The 19,822-nt window shown below is 47.0% G+C and overlaps 1 protein-coding gene across 10 annotated transcripts in view; it reads right to left on the reverse strand.

The window, feature by feature from the left end:
* Positions 1-19,822, reverse strand: part of EHMT1 (euchromatic histone lysine methyltransferase 1) — a 185,417-nt gene that overhangs the window by 92,191 nt on the left and 73,404 nt on the right. For all 10 annotated transcript variants that reach the window (XM_068249180.1, XM_068249179.1, XM_068249184.1 and 7 more), the window contains exons 3-5: positions 16,538-17,007; positions 10,935-11,106; positions 9,367-9,503 (exon numbers count right to left, since the gene is read on the reverse strand). In XM_068249180.1, the coding sequence (XP_068105281.1) occupies positions 9,367-9,503; positions 10,935-11,106; positions 16,538-17,007 (779 nt within the window). The remainder of the gene's footprint in view (positions 1-9,366; positions 9,504-10,934; positions 11,107-16,537; positions 17,008-19,822) is intronic.

The following is a 19,822-nucleotide window of genomic DNA, read 5'->3' on the forward strand; positions in this document are numbered from 1 at the left end:
AATCGAACGGGCTCACAGACTGCCTAAGCCCGCCTTTCTACCTGAAAGGATTCCCAGAGATACCATAGCATGCTTTCAGTTTTACCATGTTAAAGATGCCTTTTCCTCTTACATGCGCCAGAATTCGCAACTTCCGGCTCCATACAGCAACATCAAAGTCTTTACTGACTTGTCGCAGTTCACTTTACAAAGGCGCAGGTCCCTGGCTCCTCTAACAGCCTTTCTCAGAGAGCAACAGTTGCAGTATAAGTGGGGTTTCCCCACTAAGCTTTTACTTTCCCGTGACGGCAAAATCCACATCATAGCTACACTGGAGCAAGGAGTTTCTCTTCTAAACTCACTAGGCCTACAAGTCACTCTCGCCCAATTGGAGAAATATCGTAAACAACCATTGAACAACACTCCCCGCACTTGGCGCTCTAATACTTAAAATGGCAGGGAAACGGTCCTTCACCGCTGCACCACTTTAACTGTTCTTTACCCAATTCGGGTTTAGGGATACGGGTATTACCCCCCCTCTCAGTGTGGTCCGGGTTAAGCCACTGAGAGTTTCTGGGCCTATTAGTCGTGGGACAGTTAGGAGTGATTGCCCAGAGATAATGTTGATTTTATGTCTGTTTTATATGTTTGGTTTAAGTAGTTATGTTCCTGCAATCTTAGGATATTCGAATCTCTCTTTTCATTCCACAGAAGTCCTGTCTATTCATATAGACCATGAGCCACTAAGTGTAAATGCTGTATTCTTCATCATCACAGTTCTCTCATGCCTAGAATGTTCAATATGATAACACATAATGTCCAGGGCTTAAATGAGCCAGTCAAACGTAGAAAAGCATTCCAACATTATCAGAGCCTGAAGGCCTCAGTCTTGTTTTTACAAGAGACGCATTTTATTAACTCTAAACCACCCACTTTTTTGCACCGGGCATATAATAGGGCCTATTATGCCTCATTTACCAAAAAAGCTAGAGGAGTTGCAATAGTGTTCCATAACTCAGTCTCATTTACACATATTGATTCCTTCATGGACCCGGAGGGCAGAATCTTAATTCTTAAAGGTATTCTGGAGGGTAAAGCTGTTACACTGATTAATTGTTATGCTCCCAATGCCTCTAAAACTGCCTTCTTACAACTTCTATCATCCCAACTGGATAGATTATCCTCAACACACTTGATAGTTGCAGGAGACTTCAATGCGGTAGCTAACCCACTTCTGGATAGATCGGTTCAATCCCCTTTCGCACAAACTTTCCCGAGAAAACTTACTAGCTTTCTTTCCAGAAATAAAGTAATAGATATATGGAGAGCCCATAACATCGGCTGTAGGCAATATACCTTTTTTTCTCACCCTCGCCAATCCTATGCCCGCTTAGACTATATTTACTTGTCCCCAATAATTGCCTCCAACTCTACCTCCACGGATATTATCACCTGTAGCTGGTCTGACCATCATATGGTTCAGTCCTCCTTGACTGGTTTCGGTATACCCTTCAATCCCGGCAACTGGAGACTTAACGACTCTCTTTTGGCTGAGGATTCAGATAGACAAGCCGTGGTGGGAGAGTTGGAGGAATATTTTTTGTTTAATAATGAGGATAACACCTCCCCTATTCTAAGATGGGCAGCACATAAACCAGTTCTGAGAGGTATCTTTATGGCAAAAGCAGCACGGGCAAAAAAACTAAAATCACAAAGAATTCAGGTACTAACTGCTGAGCTAGATTTACTATATAAACGGCATTATGGCACAACAATTAGAGAAATTTTACATGAAATTAATCTGAAAAGAACCGAATTGAACTCTATACTAGATAACTCTCATGCTAAAGCGTTGAAGTTTTCCAAAGCAAAGTTCCTCCTCCGAGGCAATAACCCTTCTACTCAGTTCGCACGTAAATTAAACCAATACTATAAACCCCCACATGTCTATAAATTAAAAAGCCCTGGAGGCAGAGAGGAGGTACTACCTCCCAAAGTCTTAAAAATATTTGAGGACTATTATAAAAATTTACTAGGAACCGATATATTAACTAACAATATGGAACTTAAAGCATGGTTGGATACTCTGCAGTTGCCCTCCCTTTCACCAGATCAGTTGCATACTCTTAATGCTCCGATCACCCCCATAGAAGTATTAGCATCAATTAAGCTGCTTAAATCCTCTACTGCCCCGGGCCCTGACGGGTTTTCACCCTTATATTATAAAAAATTTGCTGACACACTATTGCACCCTCTGATCTCTATGTTTAATGCTGTTCTCCAAGGTGAAAAACTCCCCCCAGATATGCTTTTGGCCAATATGACTCTGATTCCTAAACCGGATACTGATCACTCTACCCAGGCAGGTTTCAGACCTATATCTATCCTTAACAATGACATCAAACTTTTTGCTAAAATCCTGGCTACTAGATTAGCCTCCATGGTGCACGGTCTCGTCGCTCCCACTCAAACTGGCTTCATCCCAGGTAGGCAAGGCTCTGATAATGTTAGGCTAGCTGTTAACATATTACAGGATGCTGAACTCAAAAACTCTAGATTTATGATGTTGGGTTTAGACATTAGCAAGGCATTCGATTCAGTGGGTTGGCAGTATCTGACCGCTGCTTTGGAAGGCTTTGGCCTATCTGGCCCTATAATTACAGCAGTTTCAGCATTGTATGACTCCCCATCTACAGTGATCCGCATCCCTGGATCATCATCCGCTCCTGTTCAGCTCAAACGTGGAACCCGTCAGGGTTGCCCTCTCTCCCCATTGCTATTCGCTCTCGCTTTAGAGCCTCTGGCGGTGGCGATTAGACGACATCCTGACATCCATGGTTATGGAATCGACAACATCAAATTAACTCTGTATGCTGACGATGCTCTCCTGTTCTTGACTAGACTTATAACAACCATGCCTAACTTATTCCAAATATTGGATAAATTCGCAAAATTTTCTGGCCTTAAGGTAAATCCCGCTAAATCTACAGCCCTCCCGATTAATCTCTATCCACATACAATTAAATGGTTAGACTCTACTTACGGGTTCAAATGGAGTAAAACTAAATTTAAATACTTGGGAGTCTTTCTTACACCCAGCTATGGGGATTTATATGGAACTAACTTCTCATATACAGTCAATAATATTACTCAACTCCTGAAAACATGGTCCTCATTTAAGGTTTCATGGCTAAGCAGATGTGTAGCATGTAAAATGATTATTCTCCCCAAATTGTTATATTTGTTTCGCATGCTCCCAATAACTATTACTAAAAAATCATTATCTAGCTTACAGTCACAAATTAACAAGTTTATTTGGGACGGCAAACCAGCTAGAATTCGAGCACAAGTCCTGTACAGACCCCCTTTACAGGGTGGTATCGGCTTACCCAGCCTATGGCATTATTACTTAGCCTCTAAGCTCAGTCAAATCTTAGATTGGGGAATAAAATCTAACCCTCCCACCTGGTACCAATTTGAATCTACCACAATTTTCCCATTCTACCTATCTACTTTGGTCACGGTTGTAACTAAAAGAGATACATCAACTCTTGCTGGCAGGAACAGGATTGTTTCGTCACTGACTAAGCTATGGATCTCGATTGCCTCATCATATAAGCTTATGACCTTTCCCTCCTCCAGGATCTCCATCTTTGGAAATCCTCGCTTTATTCCGGCTTTTAGGAACCCACAGTTGTTTTCCTGGTGGAGAGATAAAGGCCGTTCAACTGCCAATAAATTTTGGATCAGAGATGTTCCAGTTACCTTTAATATGCTCAGATTTAGTCAAAATGCCCCCCCCAGAGGAGGTTTTTCGTTTTTGTCAGATAAAACATTACTTCTCTTCCATCTTTTCTTCACCCCCAGAGTTTGAACCCTCACTGTTTGAGTCACTCTATTTTGGATCTTCACGACAAAAAGGATTAATCTCATCTTTATATGCCCAGCTGATAGGTTGTGACAGTGAGAATAAACTGACATATATGAGAGCTTGGGAGCGCGACTTAGGCACTCAATTTGAGCCAACAGATTGGTCTTATATCCGGACCGCTGTCTCTGGTGTAGTCAAATCTAATATGGTCAAAGACACGGCACTCAAGATCTTATTTCGCTGGTATTACACCCCGGCAAAAATTCATAAAATATATCCCTCGGTCCCATCGACTTGTTTTAGAGGATGTGGATTGGAAGGAACGATACTGCATGTCTTTTGGGACTGCCCCAGAGCACAGCGGTTCTGGATCGCATGGACAACCATGATCCGAGAAGTGTTTGGCTTTCCGGTCTCGTTATCCGCCTCCCAGGCCCTGTTGTATACTTTTAATGATGATGTGCCAGGCAGATTTAGACCTTTATATAGATACATGCTACTAGCCGCTCAGTGGTCAATAGCCTTCAAATGGAAAACCACAGAACTAGAGTTATCACTGGTTACCCAACGTCTAGACCTAATGATGATAATGGATCGGGTTTATTTTTATAGCATTGAGAATATGACAAGATTTGATCTCATTTGGGAATCCTGGAAAACTTATAGGAGTGCTTAATTTCCCTCGGACATATGTGTTCATTCATTATAGTATGATGTTCAGGTTTGGATTTATTCAGGACTCTTGTAACCAAATACCTTATGCAGGAATGTATCTTGATAGTTCATTCTTTCTTTTTATCCTGTTTCTTATTTTTATGTATGTGGTTTTTTCTTTTTTTTTTTTAAGTTTTATGTATGTGTTAGAGGGAGCAATATAATCTTACACCAAAACAGGTAGGAGGGACTGACCCCTGGGATCTCAGAAGGAGGTTCCGAGTACCCCATTTCCCAGGCCGGACGGCCCAACTATCTACACTATGTCCTCTAGATGCTCCCCCATATTTTCTTGATGTTTAGTTGGTATGCTTATACCTTATGTTTTATCTGTTCTGCTTTCAAAAGCTTTGTATATTTGTTGATATGCTCAATAAAGCTTTTTAATACAAAAAAAAACACCGCATGGATTCTCAGGCTAAAAGTAGCCAGATACATAACCATATATGGGCATATCGACCAAGGGACAGATCTCTCTCTGATCAGAGAGATCCATAGGCTGCCCATACACCAAAAGCCGATTTCAGCATGAAAGCTCTAGAGAATCAGCTTTGTTCCACCGCCTGGCCGCTGTCCCCCTCCAAATATATATGTGCCCCCGAGCATTAAAATATTTTACCTGTTCGCTGTTGCCCACCATGGTGGCCATACATCTTCCACTTCTGCACTGGCGCTTTACGTGTCTACTGGCATATTGCGTGTGGGGCGCATGTGACGTCATAAGACTGTCAGTGCTCACAATAGAAAACTCTGATCACATGACCTGCAGGCTGGGAATCTCTGATCACATGACCCGCAGGCTGGGAATCTCTGTGATCACATGACCTGCAGGCTGGGAATCTCTGATCACATGACCTGCAGGCTGGGAATCTCTGATCACATGACCTGCAGGCTGGGAATCTCTGATCACATGACCTGCAGGCTGGGAATCTCTGATCACATGACCTGCAGGCTGGGAATCTCTGATCACATGACCTGCAGGCTGGGAATCTCTGATCACATGACCTGCAGGCTGGGAATCTCTGATCACATGACCTGCAGGCTGGGAATCTCTGATCACATGACCTGCAGGCTGGGAATCTCTGATCACATGACCTGCAGGCTGGGAATCTCTGATCACATGACCTGCAGGCTGGGAATCTCTGATCACATGACCTGCAGGCTGGGAATCTCTGATCACATGACCTGCAGGCTGGGAATCTCTGATCACATGACCTGCAGGCTGGGAACCTCTGTGATCACATGACCTGCAGGCTGGGAACCTCTGATCACATGACCTGCAGGCTGGGAATCTCTGATCACATGACCTGCAGGCTGGGAATCTCTGATCACATGACCTGCAGGCTGGGAATCTCTGATCACATGACCTGCAGGCTGGGAATCTCTGATCACATGACCTGCAGGCTGGGAATCTCTGATCACATGACCTGCAGGCTGGGAATCTCTGATCACATGACCTGCAGGCTGGGAACCTCTGTGATCACATGACCTGCGGACTGGGAACCTCTGTGATCACATGACCTGCAGGCTGGGAATCTCTGTGATCACATGACCTGCAGGCTGGGAATCTCTGTGATCACATGACCTGCAGGCTGGGAATCTCTGTGATCACATGACCTGCAGGCTGGGAATCTCTGATCACATGACCTGCAGGCTGGGGATCTCTGTGATCACATGACCTGCAGGCTGGGAATCTCTGTGATCACATGACCTGCAGGCTGGGGATCTCTGTGATCACATGACCTGCAGGCTGGGGATCTCTGTGATCACATGACCTGCAGGCTGGGAACCTCTCTGATCACATGACCCGCAGGCTGGGAATCTCTGTGATCACATGACCTGCAGGCTGGGAATCTCTGATCACATGACCTGCAGGCTGGGAATCTCTGATCACATGACCTGCAGGCTGGGAATCTCTGATCACATGACCTGCAGGCTGGGAATCTCTGATCACATGACCTGCAGGCTGGGAATCTCTGATCACATGACCTGCAGGCTGGGAATCTCTGATCACATGACCTGCAGGCTGGGAACCTCTGATCACATGACCTGCAGGCTGGGAATCTCTGATCACATGACCTGCAGGCTGGGAACCTCTGTGATCACATGACCTGCAGGCTGGGAACCTCTGATCACATGACCTGCAGGCTGGGAATCTCTGATCACATGACCTGCAGGCTGGGAATCTCTGATCACATGACCTGCAGGCTGGGAATCTCTGATCACATGACCTGCAGGCTGGGAATCTCTGATCACATGACCTGCAGGCTGGGAATCTCTGATCACATGACCTGCAGGCTGGGAATCTCTGATCACATGACCTGCAGGCTGGGAACCTCTGTGATCACATGACCTGCAGGCTGGGAACCTCTGTGATCACATGACCTGCGGACTGGGAACCTCTGTGATCACATGACCTGCAGGCTGGGAATCTCTGTGATCACATGACCTGCAGGCTGGGAATCTCTGTGATCACATGACCTGCAGGCTGGGAATCTCTGTGATCACATGACCTGCAGGCTGGGAATCTCTGATCACATGACCTGCAGGCTGGGGATCTCTGTGATCACATGACCTGCAGGCTGGGAATCTCTGTGATCACATGACCTGCAGGCTGGGGATCTCTGTGATCACATGACCTGCAGGCTGGGGATCTCTGTGATCACATGACCTGCAGGCTGGGAACCTCTGTGATCACATGACCTGCGGACTGGGAACCTCTGTGATCACATGACCTGCAGGCTGGGAATCTCTGTGATCACATGACCTGCAGGCTGGGAATCTCTGTGATCACATGACCTGCAGGCTGGGAATCTCTGTGATCACATGACCTGCAGGCTGGGAATCTCTGTGATCACATGACCTGCAGGCTGGGGATCTCTGTGATCACATGACCTGCAGGCTGGGGATCTCTGTGATCACATGACCTGCAGGCTGGGGATCTCTGTGATCACATGACCTGCAGGCTGGAAATCTCTGTGATCACATGACCTGCAGGCTGGGAATCTCTGATCACATGACCTGCAGGCTGGGAATCTCTGATCACATGACCTGCAGGCTGGGAATCTCTGATCACATGACCTGCAGGCTGGGAATCTCTGATCACATGACCTGCAGGCTGGGAATCTCTGATCACATGACCTGCAGGCTGGGAACCTCTGATCACATGACCTGCAGGCTGGGAATCTCTGATCACATGACCTGCAGGCTGGGAACCTCTGTGATCACATGACCTGCAGGCTGGGAACCTCTGATCACATGACCTGCAGGCTGGGAATCTCTGATCACATGACCTGCAGGCTGGGAATCTCTGATCACATGACCTGCAGGCTGGGAATCTCTGATCACATGACCTGCAGGCTGGGAATCTCTGATCACATGACCTGCAGGCTGGGAATCTCTGATCACATGACCTGCAGGCTGGGAATCTCTGATCACATGACCTGCAGGCTGGGAATCTCTGATCACATGACCTGCAGGCTGGGAACCTCTGTGATCACATGACCTGCAGGCTGGGAACCTCTGTGATCACATGACCTGCGGACTGGGAACCTCTGTGATCACATGACCTGCAGGCTGGGAATCTCTGTGATCACATGACCTGCAGGCTGGGAATCTCTGTGATCACATGACCTGCAGGCTGGGAATCTCTGTGATCACATGACCTGCAGGCTGGGAATCTCTGATCACATGACCTGCAGGCTGGGGATCTCTGTGATCACATGACCTGCAGGCTGGGAATCTCTGTGATCACATGACCTGCAGGCTGGGGATCTCTGTGATCACATGACCTGCAGGCTGGGGATCTCTGTGATCACATGACCTGCAGGCTGGGAACCTCTGTGATCACATGACCTGCGGACTGGGAACCTCTGTGATCACATGACCTGCAGGCTGGGAATCTCTGTGATCACATGACCTGCAGGCTGGGAATCTCTGTGATCACATGACCTGCAGGCTGGGAATCTCTGTGATCACATGACCTGCAGGCTGGGGATCTCTGTGATCACATGACCTGCAGGCTGGGGATCTCTGTGATCACATGACCTGCAGGCTGGGGATCTCTGTGATCACATGACCTGCAGGCTGGGGATCTCTGTGATCACATGACCTGCAGGCTGGGGATCTCTGTGATCACATGACCTGCAGGCTGGAAATCTCTGTGATCACATGACCTGCAGGCTGGGAATCTCTGATCACATGACCTGCAGGCTGGGAATCTCTGATCACATGACCTGCAGGCTGGGAATCTCTGTGATCACATGGCTTTCCCAAAACACAACTATGAAAAACACTAAGCTAGACACAGGTGCAAGAACACCTGGTCTCACACAAAACTATGATAAAGCAAGCCCCTCTGCAGCACACGTAACAGGGGTTAATGATTTAATGACAACTGCAGCAAGGGGGATGTGGAGGTTGCCATATTTCTTTTTAAACAACACAGATTGCCTGGCTGTCTTGAGGACCTTCTACCTCATAATACTTTTAGCTATAGCCCCTGAACAAGCATGCAGCAGATAAGGTAACTGAAGTGAGACTGGATAAGCTGCATGCTTGTTTCAGGTGTAAGGTTCAGACACTACTGCAGCCAAAGAGATCAGCAGGCCTGCCAGGCAACTGGTATTGTGTAACAGGAAATACATATGGCGGCCTCCATATCCTCTCACTTCAGGTGTGCTTTGCAGAGTGACATGGCACAACAAGGGGGCATGCACTTTATCCTCCTTCCTGAACATCACACACTTCATGCTAAAGTTCCCTTCTTGCTTATCATACAAGACAGGAGGGGGCGCACTCACCTTGGGGCTGCCGGAGGCGTTGGCCATGCTCCGGAACATCTCCAGGACTGTCCGCTGCTTCAGCACTTTGGTCTTCTTCTTGGGCACCAGACTATAGGTCCCCATCCGCCGCTTCTTCTTCCGACTGGCTGCAGCAGCTGCACCACAGGAGACAGTAGTCAGCCTTCTCCATGTCACTCAGGCTTCATAGATCACCATTTATATTCAGGCAGGATCAATCAATAATATCACAGAAAACCCATCAGCCAAACCTCAGCACTGCGGAAGAGACACATAACTACAAGAGCTCCAAAACAGCCAGAGGAAACTAAGGAGGAATCCAGACAGAGGAGAGACCCTCAGCCAGCTGCCCCTAAAACAACCCTACTCCCTCCTCCTCTGACTGATTGCCAGCGGGAACTAGGAAACTCTGAGAACCCTCCATCACTCCTCCTCTGACTGATTGCCAGCGGGAACTAGGAAACTCTGAGAACCCTCCATCACTCCTCCTCTGACTGATTGCCAGCGGGAACTAGGAAACTCTGAGAACCCTCCATCACTCCTCCTCTGACTGATTGCCAGCGGGAACTAGGAAACTCTGAGAACCCTCCATCACTCCTCCTCTGACTGATTGCCAGTGGGAACTAAGGAGGAATCTAGACAGAGGCAAGACCAGGCATGGGCAAACTTGGCCCTCCAGCTGTTAAGGAACTACAAATCCCACAATGCATTTGCCTTTATGAGGCATGACTGTGGCTGTCAGACTCCTGCAGTGCAATGTGGGACTTGTAGTTCCTTAACAGCTGGAGGGCCAAGTTTGCCCATGTCTGGGCAAGACCCTCAGCCAGCTGCCCCAAAAACCACCCTAATCCCTCCTCCGCTGACTGACGGCCAGTGGTAACTGAGAAGGAATGTAGCATAAGCGGACACCACTTCGAGCTTCTCATATGTTATTTTACAATACTTCTAAACTGGCCTCTTTGAGTTATACATTGTGCCAGACCCTTCCTGCGTCAATGCGGACTCTCACTGACCACCTTTCTGTAGACCGACGCCCACTAATATCACATGGCAAGAGGTGGGGTCCTCTGACCAATAGCTGCATCTTACTGAGGCAGAAAGGGGCAGACTTGGACTGTTCCATGAACAACTGGACACAAGTTCACCTCAACCAGCCTCTAGTTGGTGGAAAGTATGAATGCTTGTTGCCCAAAGCACCCAAACATGTCCCTTCAGTGTTTTCTCTTTTAGCTGGATGCTCCACCCAGCTAATTGTGGTGACCATCCGGTCATCATCGGCTCACCTCCTGAACCGCCTCCTATGCTGTAGGCAGAGTTGTAAAGAGAAGCACCGGCCCTGCATTCTCCCGTCGTGCCCCACTCAGCTACTTTTTGATACCACCCGGCTGGAAGAAATATCTGGGGAGAGCACTTGTTTCATGTGCGGACCAGAGATGTACAAAACAACAGCGAGACAGAGAAAGGAAGTCATGTGACAAAGACTTCCTGTACCCATAAATGCCAATCAATACATTCAAAACGAACTGCAAGATCTACAAGCCTCCTGATGTATAAGGCAGGGGGTTTACCAGACTGGGCCTTCGCTAGTGCGGCACTGCTCTGCCCCTGAGGTCCCGCCTCCTGTAGTGTGTTCGGTGAAGGCTGAGATAACCGTTCTACGGCCTCCAAACCGTTTTTGGGTGTGCTTTCTTCCGTGGCTTCTGTTTGTTCTGTGGATTCGCTGGAGTCTTTGTGGGCGGGCTTCAAGAGAAGAGAAAGACCATTATTTCCTAAAGACAGACGGAGGACAAAGAGATATAAACTGGAGGCGTGTTCCGACCCGACCGCTATGTCGGTGACCGCTAGGCCTGCAATGTGACAGCAACACTCAATCTAATGACATTCTGTAGTGAGAAAAAACTACTTTGATCTGTAGCGAAAATAAATAATTTTTTTTTTTTTTTTTTTTTACACTATTTCTTTATAAATGATTTAGTCAGGGTTTTCCCATTGTAAAAGCAAGGTGTTTTGAAACAGGATGATACCATTTATTGTATAACTTAGCGATGAATAAACCGTGAGCTTTCAGCTAATAATAAGCCTTCGTTGGGCTTGGCTCCTGACAAAATGAGAAACACACAGCTTATACAGTGCTGCCCATAATTATTCATACCCCTGGCTAATTTTGACTTAGTTACTTTTATTCAACCAGCAAGTAATTTTTTGACAGGAAATGATCTAGGTGTCTCCCAAAAGATAATACGACGATGTACAAGTGGCATTATTGTGGGAAATAAAAAAATTCTCAGCTTTTATTTACATCTGAGCAAAAAGTGTCCAGTCCAAATGTATTCTTACCCTTCACAAACTAACTGTGGGAAAATCCAAAGTTCTATACCATCCCAAATAGTCCAAGCTGTTCTAAAGCATCCTAATTACCCTGATTAATTGGGAGCAGCTGTTTTAATCAACTCAACAGGTGAAAAACAGCAGCTCTCTGCAGGGGGTTTGTGGACAGTCATGGCTAAGACAATGGAGCTCAGTGAGGACCTCCGGCTGCCCATTGTGGCTGCTCACATTGTGGCAAGAAGACCCTCCAACCTGAAAGATTTGGAGCTCATTGCTAAAGATGAATGGGCAGAAATACCTGTGGAGACCTGCAAAAAGCTGGTCTGCAATTATAGGAAGCATTTGCTGTAATAGCCTATAAAGGCTTTCTATTGATTATTGAGAAGGGTGTGAATAATTTTGTACTGGACACTTTTTGCTCAAATGTAAATAAAAGCTGAGAAATGTTTTTTTCCCGCAATAATGCCTCTTGTACATCGTCTTACTATCTTTCGGGAGACACCTATGTCATTTCCTGTCAAAAAATGACTTGCTGCTGGTTGAATAAAAGTAACTAAGTCAAAGTTAGCCTGGGGTATGAATAATTATGGGCAGCAGTGTATATACTGACATACAGAGGAGAAACATTCATTAGCAAATATAAATAAATGTAATAAGATGCCTTAATTGTCACTTCAGGAGGCTTTCCCAGGCATTCTGGCTAAATTGATAAGATCAACAGTTTCCTACAACAGAACATAAAGCAGACTCTGGTGATGGGGAGACATTGTAAACGATCGAGAGCAGAAACGAACCGAGTATTCCCAACCAACCGTGTACAGGTAGTCCCCGGTTTACAATCGCCCGACTTACCAATGCGATGACGTCACACAACCAGGGACTACCTCTTCTGCTGCCGTTGGTAAAGCAGAGTAAGCACAGCGGAAGGCAGATGGGGGACATCTCACCTGTTCCACGGTGATGTAACTTCCTGGCGTGCTGCCCGGCCCGTCCTCTCGCTCCATCCACTGTCCCCCTGCCGGCTTCACACGCTTCGCATAATGACGTAATCAGGAAAAGCCCCCTAGTGGCGGCTCCTCCTGATGCGTCATTATTCGACTCATGAGAAGCCGCCGGGAGGACAGTGAACGAAGAGAGGAAGGGCCGCACGCCGGGACGTTACACCACCGTGGAACAGGTGAGATGTCCCCTATCTGCCTTCCGCTGTGCTTACTCTGCTTATAGAATGGGGGCAAAGGTGGCTGGAACAGCGTCACGACTTAAGGACGGATTCAGGTTAAGGACGAACCGACGGCCCCTATCTCGTTCATTAACCGAGGACTACCTGTATTCCCAAGCATTACACTGGGAATACACGGTTGGCGACGGGTGCGCGCGCGGTGACGGGTGCACGCGCATGTGCACTGACTGGCTGTGGTGGCGGCGTGAGTAGACCTAAAGTCCGTTTTTAAACGTTCTTAGGTCAACTAGTAGTTTTATAATATGCATGTAATATGACAATACAGGTAGTGCCCGGTTACCTAACAGGGACCTGAATCTGTTAATCTGAATTTGTTCTAAAGTCGGAACATTGTGCCATCTCTTTCCCCTGTGCCTCCAGTGTCCCCCTCTGTGTCACCTCTGCCCTCTGAGTCTGTACCTCCTCTGTGCCCCCCCTGTAGCTCCAGTGTCCCCTTCCGTGTCACATCTGCCCACTGTACCTCCTCTGTGCCTCCAGTGTCCCCCTGTGTCACCTCTGTCCCCTGTACCTCCAGTGTCCCCCTCTGTCATATGTACCTCCTCTGTGTCTCCAGTGTCCCCCTGTGTCACATCTGCCCCCTGTACCTACTCTGTGCCTCCAGTGTCTCTCCCCCCCCCCCGTGTCACCTCTGCCTGCCTCCTCTGTGCCCCCCCCTCTGTGTCACCTCTGCCCCCTGTACCTCCACTGTCCCCCTTTGTCTCCTCTCTGCCCCCTGTACCTCCTCTGTGCCCCCAGTGTCCTCCTCTGTCCCGTTCCTCTGCTGTGACCCCAGTGCCCCCCTCTGTCCCCTGTACCGCCACTGTGCCGCCAGTGTCCCTCTCTGTCCCGTTCCTCCTCTGTACCTCCAGTGTCCCCCTCTGTGTCATCTCTGGCCTCTGTACCTGCTTACATAAGTTTAACCACTTCAGGGCCAAAGCAATTTTCAGATATCAGTGCTGCTCCAAGTACTTCACCAATAACTTTATTACTACTAATCACACCTAAATGATCTATATATTTTTTTGAGGACAAATTAGGCTTTTAGTGTGTGATCATTTTGTTTAGTAATTACCTTAATTTTAATGCATTTTAAAGGGAAAAGTGGAAATAATAGAAAAAACACACAATTTCTCCATTTACATCCATTATAGATTTACAATAAACAGGGCTAACTAAAAGTTAAAACTACAAATTTTATTTGCTTATCCATCCTGGTTGTATCAACGCTTAGGTTATGTTCCTAGCACAACGTATGGTGACAATATTGTATTTGGAAATGAAGGTGTCTTTTCTTTATCATTGTACACTACTGAGGATTACAAGACCTTATTAGCAAAAATAGCAGTAATAGACCTTTTATTTTGGTACAGAATATGCAAAAATGTAATTGCCTTTGATTCAGTTTGTGACTAAAAAGAATACACAAGACATGGGCCTCAACTCTAAAACGCTCTAAACTCTATTCTACTACTTATCACGGTTACAATGTTACCACACATGTCTCTTGTACATTTGCTAAAACTTTCCCAAGTTTGATCATCATTTTGAACATGGCTGTTTTTATGTAGGATTCAGTTTTTCTCTACCTATTTTTTATGTGACGTGTTTCCAAGCATTAAGACACACCATAATGTATTCTACAACTGGTCACGGCTAAAATGATACCATATGGGCCTCATTTAGTAACAACCTGGTGGTGAAGTCTCCCAAAATACACTGTCAGTATGTATGTGCCCTGTGGTCATCAAGTGGTTAAAGCGGTATTGTCACCATCAAATTTCAACAGCAACTGGTCTGAGTGTATTAAAGAGAGTCTGAAGCGAGAATAGATCTCGCTTCAGACCTCATATATAACAGGGGCACGTGTGCCCCTGCTAAAACGCCGCTATCCCGCGGCTTAACGGGGGTCCCTGTCCCCCCAAATCCCCTATGTAATGCGGGGGAGCGCTTCCGCATTGGGGCAGGGCTAACCGCCGCAGCCCTGCCCCACACGCGTCTGTCAGCGCGTATCTCCGCCTCTCCCCCGCCCCTCTCAGTCTTCCTTCACTGAGAGGGGCGGGGGAGAGGCGGCGATGCGCGTCTGATAGACGCGACTGGAGGCAGGGCTGCGGCCGTTAGCCCCTGCCTCCAGGAAGCAAAGTCCACGACCAACTTTGCGACCAACTTTTGCGGGGGGTGAGTTGGGGGTGAAGGGACCCCCGTTTAGCCGCGGGATGGCGGCGTTTTAGCAGGGGCACACGTGACCCTGCTACATATGAGAGCTGAAGCGAGATTTAGTCTCGCTTCAGTGTCTCTTTAAGTGATAAAGATGCTAATCCTGCATTGAAAACTTTCAAAATTCTTTCTGCTGTTATGGTTTGTAGCTATCACATACTTTAGGAGCACTGGCCCTAGTGCCAAACAGTGCCAAAAAGTTGAATGCTGGGAGTTCTTTTTATCTATAATATATTCCTCCTCTTCCATTTATTTCCCTGCCTAGCTGCTTATCAGATACACCCTCTGATCACTTGTGTTTACAAGCAAGGCTGAGTTGACTCAGTGATTGGATGTGTAAATAAAAAAAATAGACTCTGGTAGGAGGGCAGCTAATGAATACACAATGAGCAAGAGAAGGGAGGGGGGAAAACAAGAGTCAGGGAGGATATGATGTCAGCATTAGCTTGGCAAGATGGCCACTGCCTAGAATAGGATTCTCTGCTTTATCGAATTCACAGGAATCAGTACGTGGATAGCACAATACATCTGTTATGTAAGTAGAAGTAGTATTTATCTACTTATATATGTGTTTTTTATTTCTAGGTTAGCATGGGTGTCGCTTGTTCTTTGAAAGCAATTTTTTCTTAGAATTTTTTTAAATCAATTTTTTTTTAAAAAACTACACGTCTAATTTGAAAACTGTTTTTTCGACTTGTTGCCACAGAATCCATGCCGTTCGTATCGACTGGTCGTTCATAAGTCGGGCTTTCGTAAGTCGGGGAATACCTGGACTACAAAATAATTGTACATTAAAAATCAAAGGTTAAGTACATTTTTACAAATTAAACTGAAATGCCTACTATGCTAACTCACAGATCCTCAGTCCCACCCTTATGCCTGCTACACACGATGCAATATCCCGTCAGATTGCCAGTCCAAATGATAATGCTTGACCTGTCCGTTCTTATTTTCCATCGATTTTCTGATCACTTCTATACAAAACTGATCAGAAAAAATGATCGGTTCGCAGGAAAATTGCATCATGTATACCAGGGCATGAGGTGCTTTCTCACTGTCCCCTCCCATTTGCTAAAGCCACACCTCCCAACTAGTGGCTGGCAGCCAAGATAAGCTATTAGATAGTAGAACTGCAGCTTCCACTGAAGGAAGTATCATCCCCTCAATCTACCCATGTGTGTTAACAGGGGCGTGGTTACGAATAAGAAGCAGTGAGCGGGCAGCAGGTGCCTGCTGAGGATCTACGAATTGATCAAGTGGGTATTTTTACTATTTTTTGTTTTGATAATACCATAACTTTTTCAGCCCAATTCATCTAGATAACCACATAAGAGAGCTTTCTATACGCTGAGGGTGTGATGCATATATTATGCGTGACTGGCAGGCATTGCGCAGGCCCGTCGCACTTACCGAGTTGCAGCTGCTCTTGGGGAGGGTTTTGCGCGCTCGGTGGATCTTCGAGTCTGGAATGGGGGAGTCTGTGAGCCTCTCGTCTCTGAGCTGATCGCCCCCTTGTGGTGGTGAGGGGGAAGGGGGGACGTGTGCGCTGGCCTTGGGTTTGCTGCTAGGCAGAGTCTTAGCGGCGTGGCCGCTCAGCGGGGAGTTAGTAGTCCGTAGAGGCTGTGGCAGGGAAGGTTTGCTGAGGATGTAGCCGTTGCTCCCGACCACAGAGGTCTGCATGGGGTTATTGGTCTTCAGGGGGTGCAGCAGGCGCTCGCCCATGTCCGGCTCACACACCCCATTCTCTGCCACCCAGCAGGTCTTGTAGTTGGTGTCTGGAAGCGGGTTACCAGAGGCGTCCTGCTTGGAGTCGCTCTTGTCACCGAGAGTGTCACCAACGCTGTCCGGCAAATTCTCATCTCCGGCCATGGCATCGGTCACTAGAAGACAAAGGGCGATAGTCACACGGCATCAATAGACTGCGAGCCCTACCTGTCCTTGCAGGAGGTATACAAAACATTTATACCACCTCTGAGTCATTGCTGGAGGCATACAGACTATTCCTACCCCTTCTGAGTCATTGCTGGAGGTATACAGACTATACCTACCCCCTCTGAGTCATTGCTGGAGGTATACAGACTATTCCTACTGCCTCTGAGTCATTGCTGGAGGCATACAGACTATTCCTACCACCTCTGAGTCATTGCTGGAGGTATACAGACTATTCCTACCCCTTCTGAGTCATTGCTGGAGATATACAGACTATACCTACCCCCTCTGAGTCATTGTCGGAGGTATACAGACTATTCCTACCACCTCTGAGTCATTGCTGGAGGTATACAGACTATTCCTACCACCTCTGAGTCATTGCTGGAGGTATACAGACTATTCCTACCCCCTCTGAGTCATTGCTGGAGGTATACAGACTATACCTACCACCTCTGAGTCAATGCTGCAGGTATACAGACTATTCCTACCCCCTCTGAGTCATTGCTGGAGGTATACAGACTATACCTACCACCTCTGAGTCAATGCTGGAGGTATACAGACTATTCCTACCACCTCTGAGTCATTGCTGCAGGTATACAGACTATTCTTACTGGCTCTGAGTCATTGCTGGAGGTATACAGACTATACCTACCGCCTCTGAGTCATTGCTGGAGGTATACAGACTATTCCTACTGGCTCTGAGTCATTGCTGCAGGTATACAGACTATTCCTTCTGCCTCTGAGTCATTGCTGGAGGTATACAGACTATTCTTACTGGCTCTGAGTCATTGCTGGAGGTATACAGACTATACCTACCGCCTCTGAGTCATTGCTGGAGGTATACAGACTATTCTTACTGCCTCTGAGTCATTGCTGGAGGTAAACAGACTATTCTTACTGCCTCTGAGTCATTGCTGGAGGTATACAGACTATTCCTACCTCCTCTGTGTTATTGTTGGAGGTATACAGACTATTCCTACCCCTCTCTGAGTCATTGCTGGAGGTATACAGACTATTCCTCCTGCCTCTGAGGCATTGCTGTGGGTATACAGACTATTCCTACCACCTCTGAGTCATTGCTGGAGGTATATAGACTATTCCTACCCCCTCTGAGTCATTGCTGGAGGTATACAGACTATTCCTACTGGCTCTGAGTCATTGCTGGAGGTATACAGACTATTCCTACCCCCTCTGAGTCATTGCTGGAGGTATACAGACTATTCTTACTGCCTCTGAGTCATTGCTGGAGGTATACAGACTATTCCTACCCCCTCTGAGTCATTGCTGGAGGTATACAGTCTATTCCTACCACCTCTGAGTCATTGCTGCAGCTATACAGACTATACCTACCGCTTCTGAGTCATTGCTGGAGGTATACAGTCTATTCCTACCACCTCTGAGTCATTGCTGGAGGTATACAGACTATTCCTCCTGCCTCTGAGTCCTTGCTGGAGGTATACAGACTATTCCTACTGCCTCTGAGTCATTGCTGGAGGTATACAGACTATTCCTACTGCCTCTGAGTCATTTCTGGAGGTATACAGACTATTCCTACCACCTCTGAGTCATTGCTGGAGGTATACAGACTATTCCTGCCCCCTCTGAGTCATTGCTGGAGGTACACAGACTATTCCTACTGTCTCTGAGTCATTGCTGGAGGTATACAGACTATTCCTACTGCCTCTGAGTCATTGCTGGAGGTATACAGACTATTCCTACTGCCTCTGAGTCATTGCTGGAGATTTACAGACTATACCTACCCCCTCTGAGTCATTGCTGGAGGTATACAGACTATTCCTACTGCCTCTGAGTCATTGCTGGAGGTATACAGACTATTCCCACTGCCTCTGAGTCATTGCCTGAGGTATACAGACTATTCCTCCTGCCTCTGAGTCATTGCTGGAGGTATACAGACTATTTCAATCTTGAGCACCTGAGTCTCACCTCTGCTATCCCTTGGCCAGGTAGCAACAGCCAGTGCTCCTCTCCTGCAGGTACACCACCCCTGCAAAGCAACAACTTATCCAATGTGTAGAAGACGGCACTCCACAGGCTCCTAACTTGCGTTTGACTTCTTTATTCGAGCAACAGCATACTCTACATGTTACGGGTACTCTGACCCTTCATCAGGTGTCACCTGATGAAGGGTCAGAGTACCCGTAACATGTAGTGTGTGTTGTTGCTCGAATAAAGAAGTCAAACGCAAGTTTAGAGCCTGAGGTATACAGACTATACCTACCAGCTCTGAGTCATTGCTGGAGATATACAGACTATTCCTACCGCCTCTGAGTCATTGCTGGAGGTATGCAGACTATTCCTACCACCTCTGAGTCATTGCTGGAGGTATGCAGACTATTCCTACCACCTCTAAGTCATTGCTGGAGGTATACAGACTATTCCTACCCCCTCTGAGTCATTGCTGGAGGTATACAGACTATTCCTACCACCTCTAAGTAATTGCTGGAGGTATACAGACTATTCCTCCTGCCTCTGAGTCATTGCTGGAGGTATACTGACTATTCCTACCCCCTCTGTGTCATTGCTGCAGGTATACAAACTATTCCTACCAGCTCTGAGTCATTGCTGGAGGTATACAGACTTTTCCTACTGCCTCTGAGTCATTGCTGGAGGTATACAGACTATACCTACCAGCTCTGAGTCATTGCTGGAGGTATACAGACGATTCCTACCAGCTCTGAGTCATTGCTGGAGGTATACAGACTTTTCCTACTGCCTCTGAGTCATTGCTGGAGGTATGCAGACTAT

The sequence above is a fragment of the Hyperolius riggenbachi genome, chromosome 8, assembly GCF_040937935.1.
Source record: "Hyperolius riggenbachi isolate aHypRig1 chromosome 8, aHypRig1.pri, whole genome shotgun sequence".
NCBI classification, from domain to species: Eukaryota; Metazoa; Chordata; class Amphibia; order Anura; family Hyperoliidae; genus Hyperolius; species Hyperolius riggenbachi.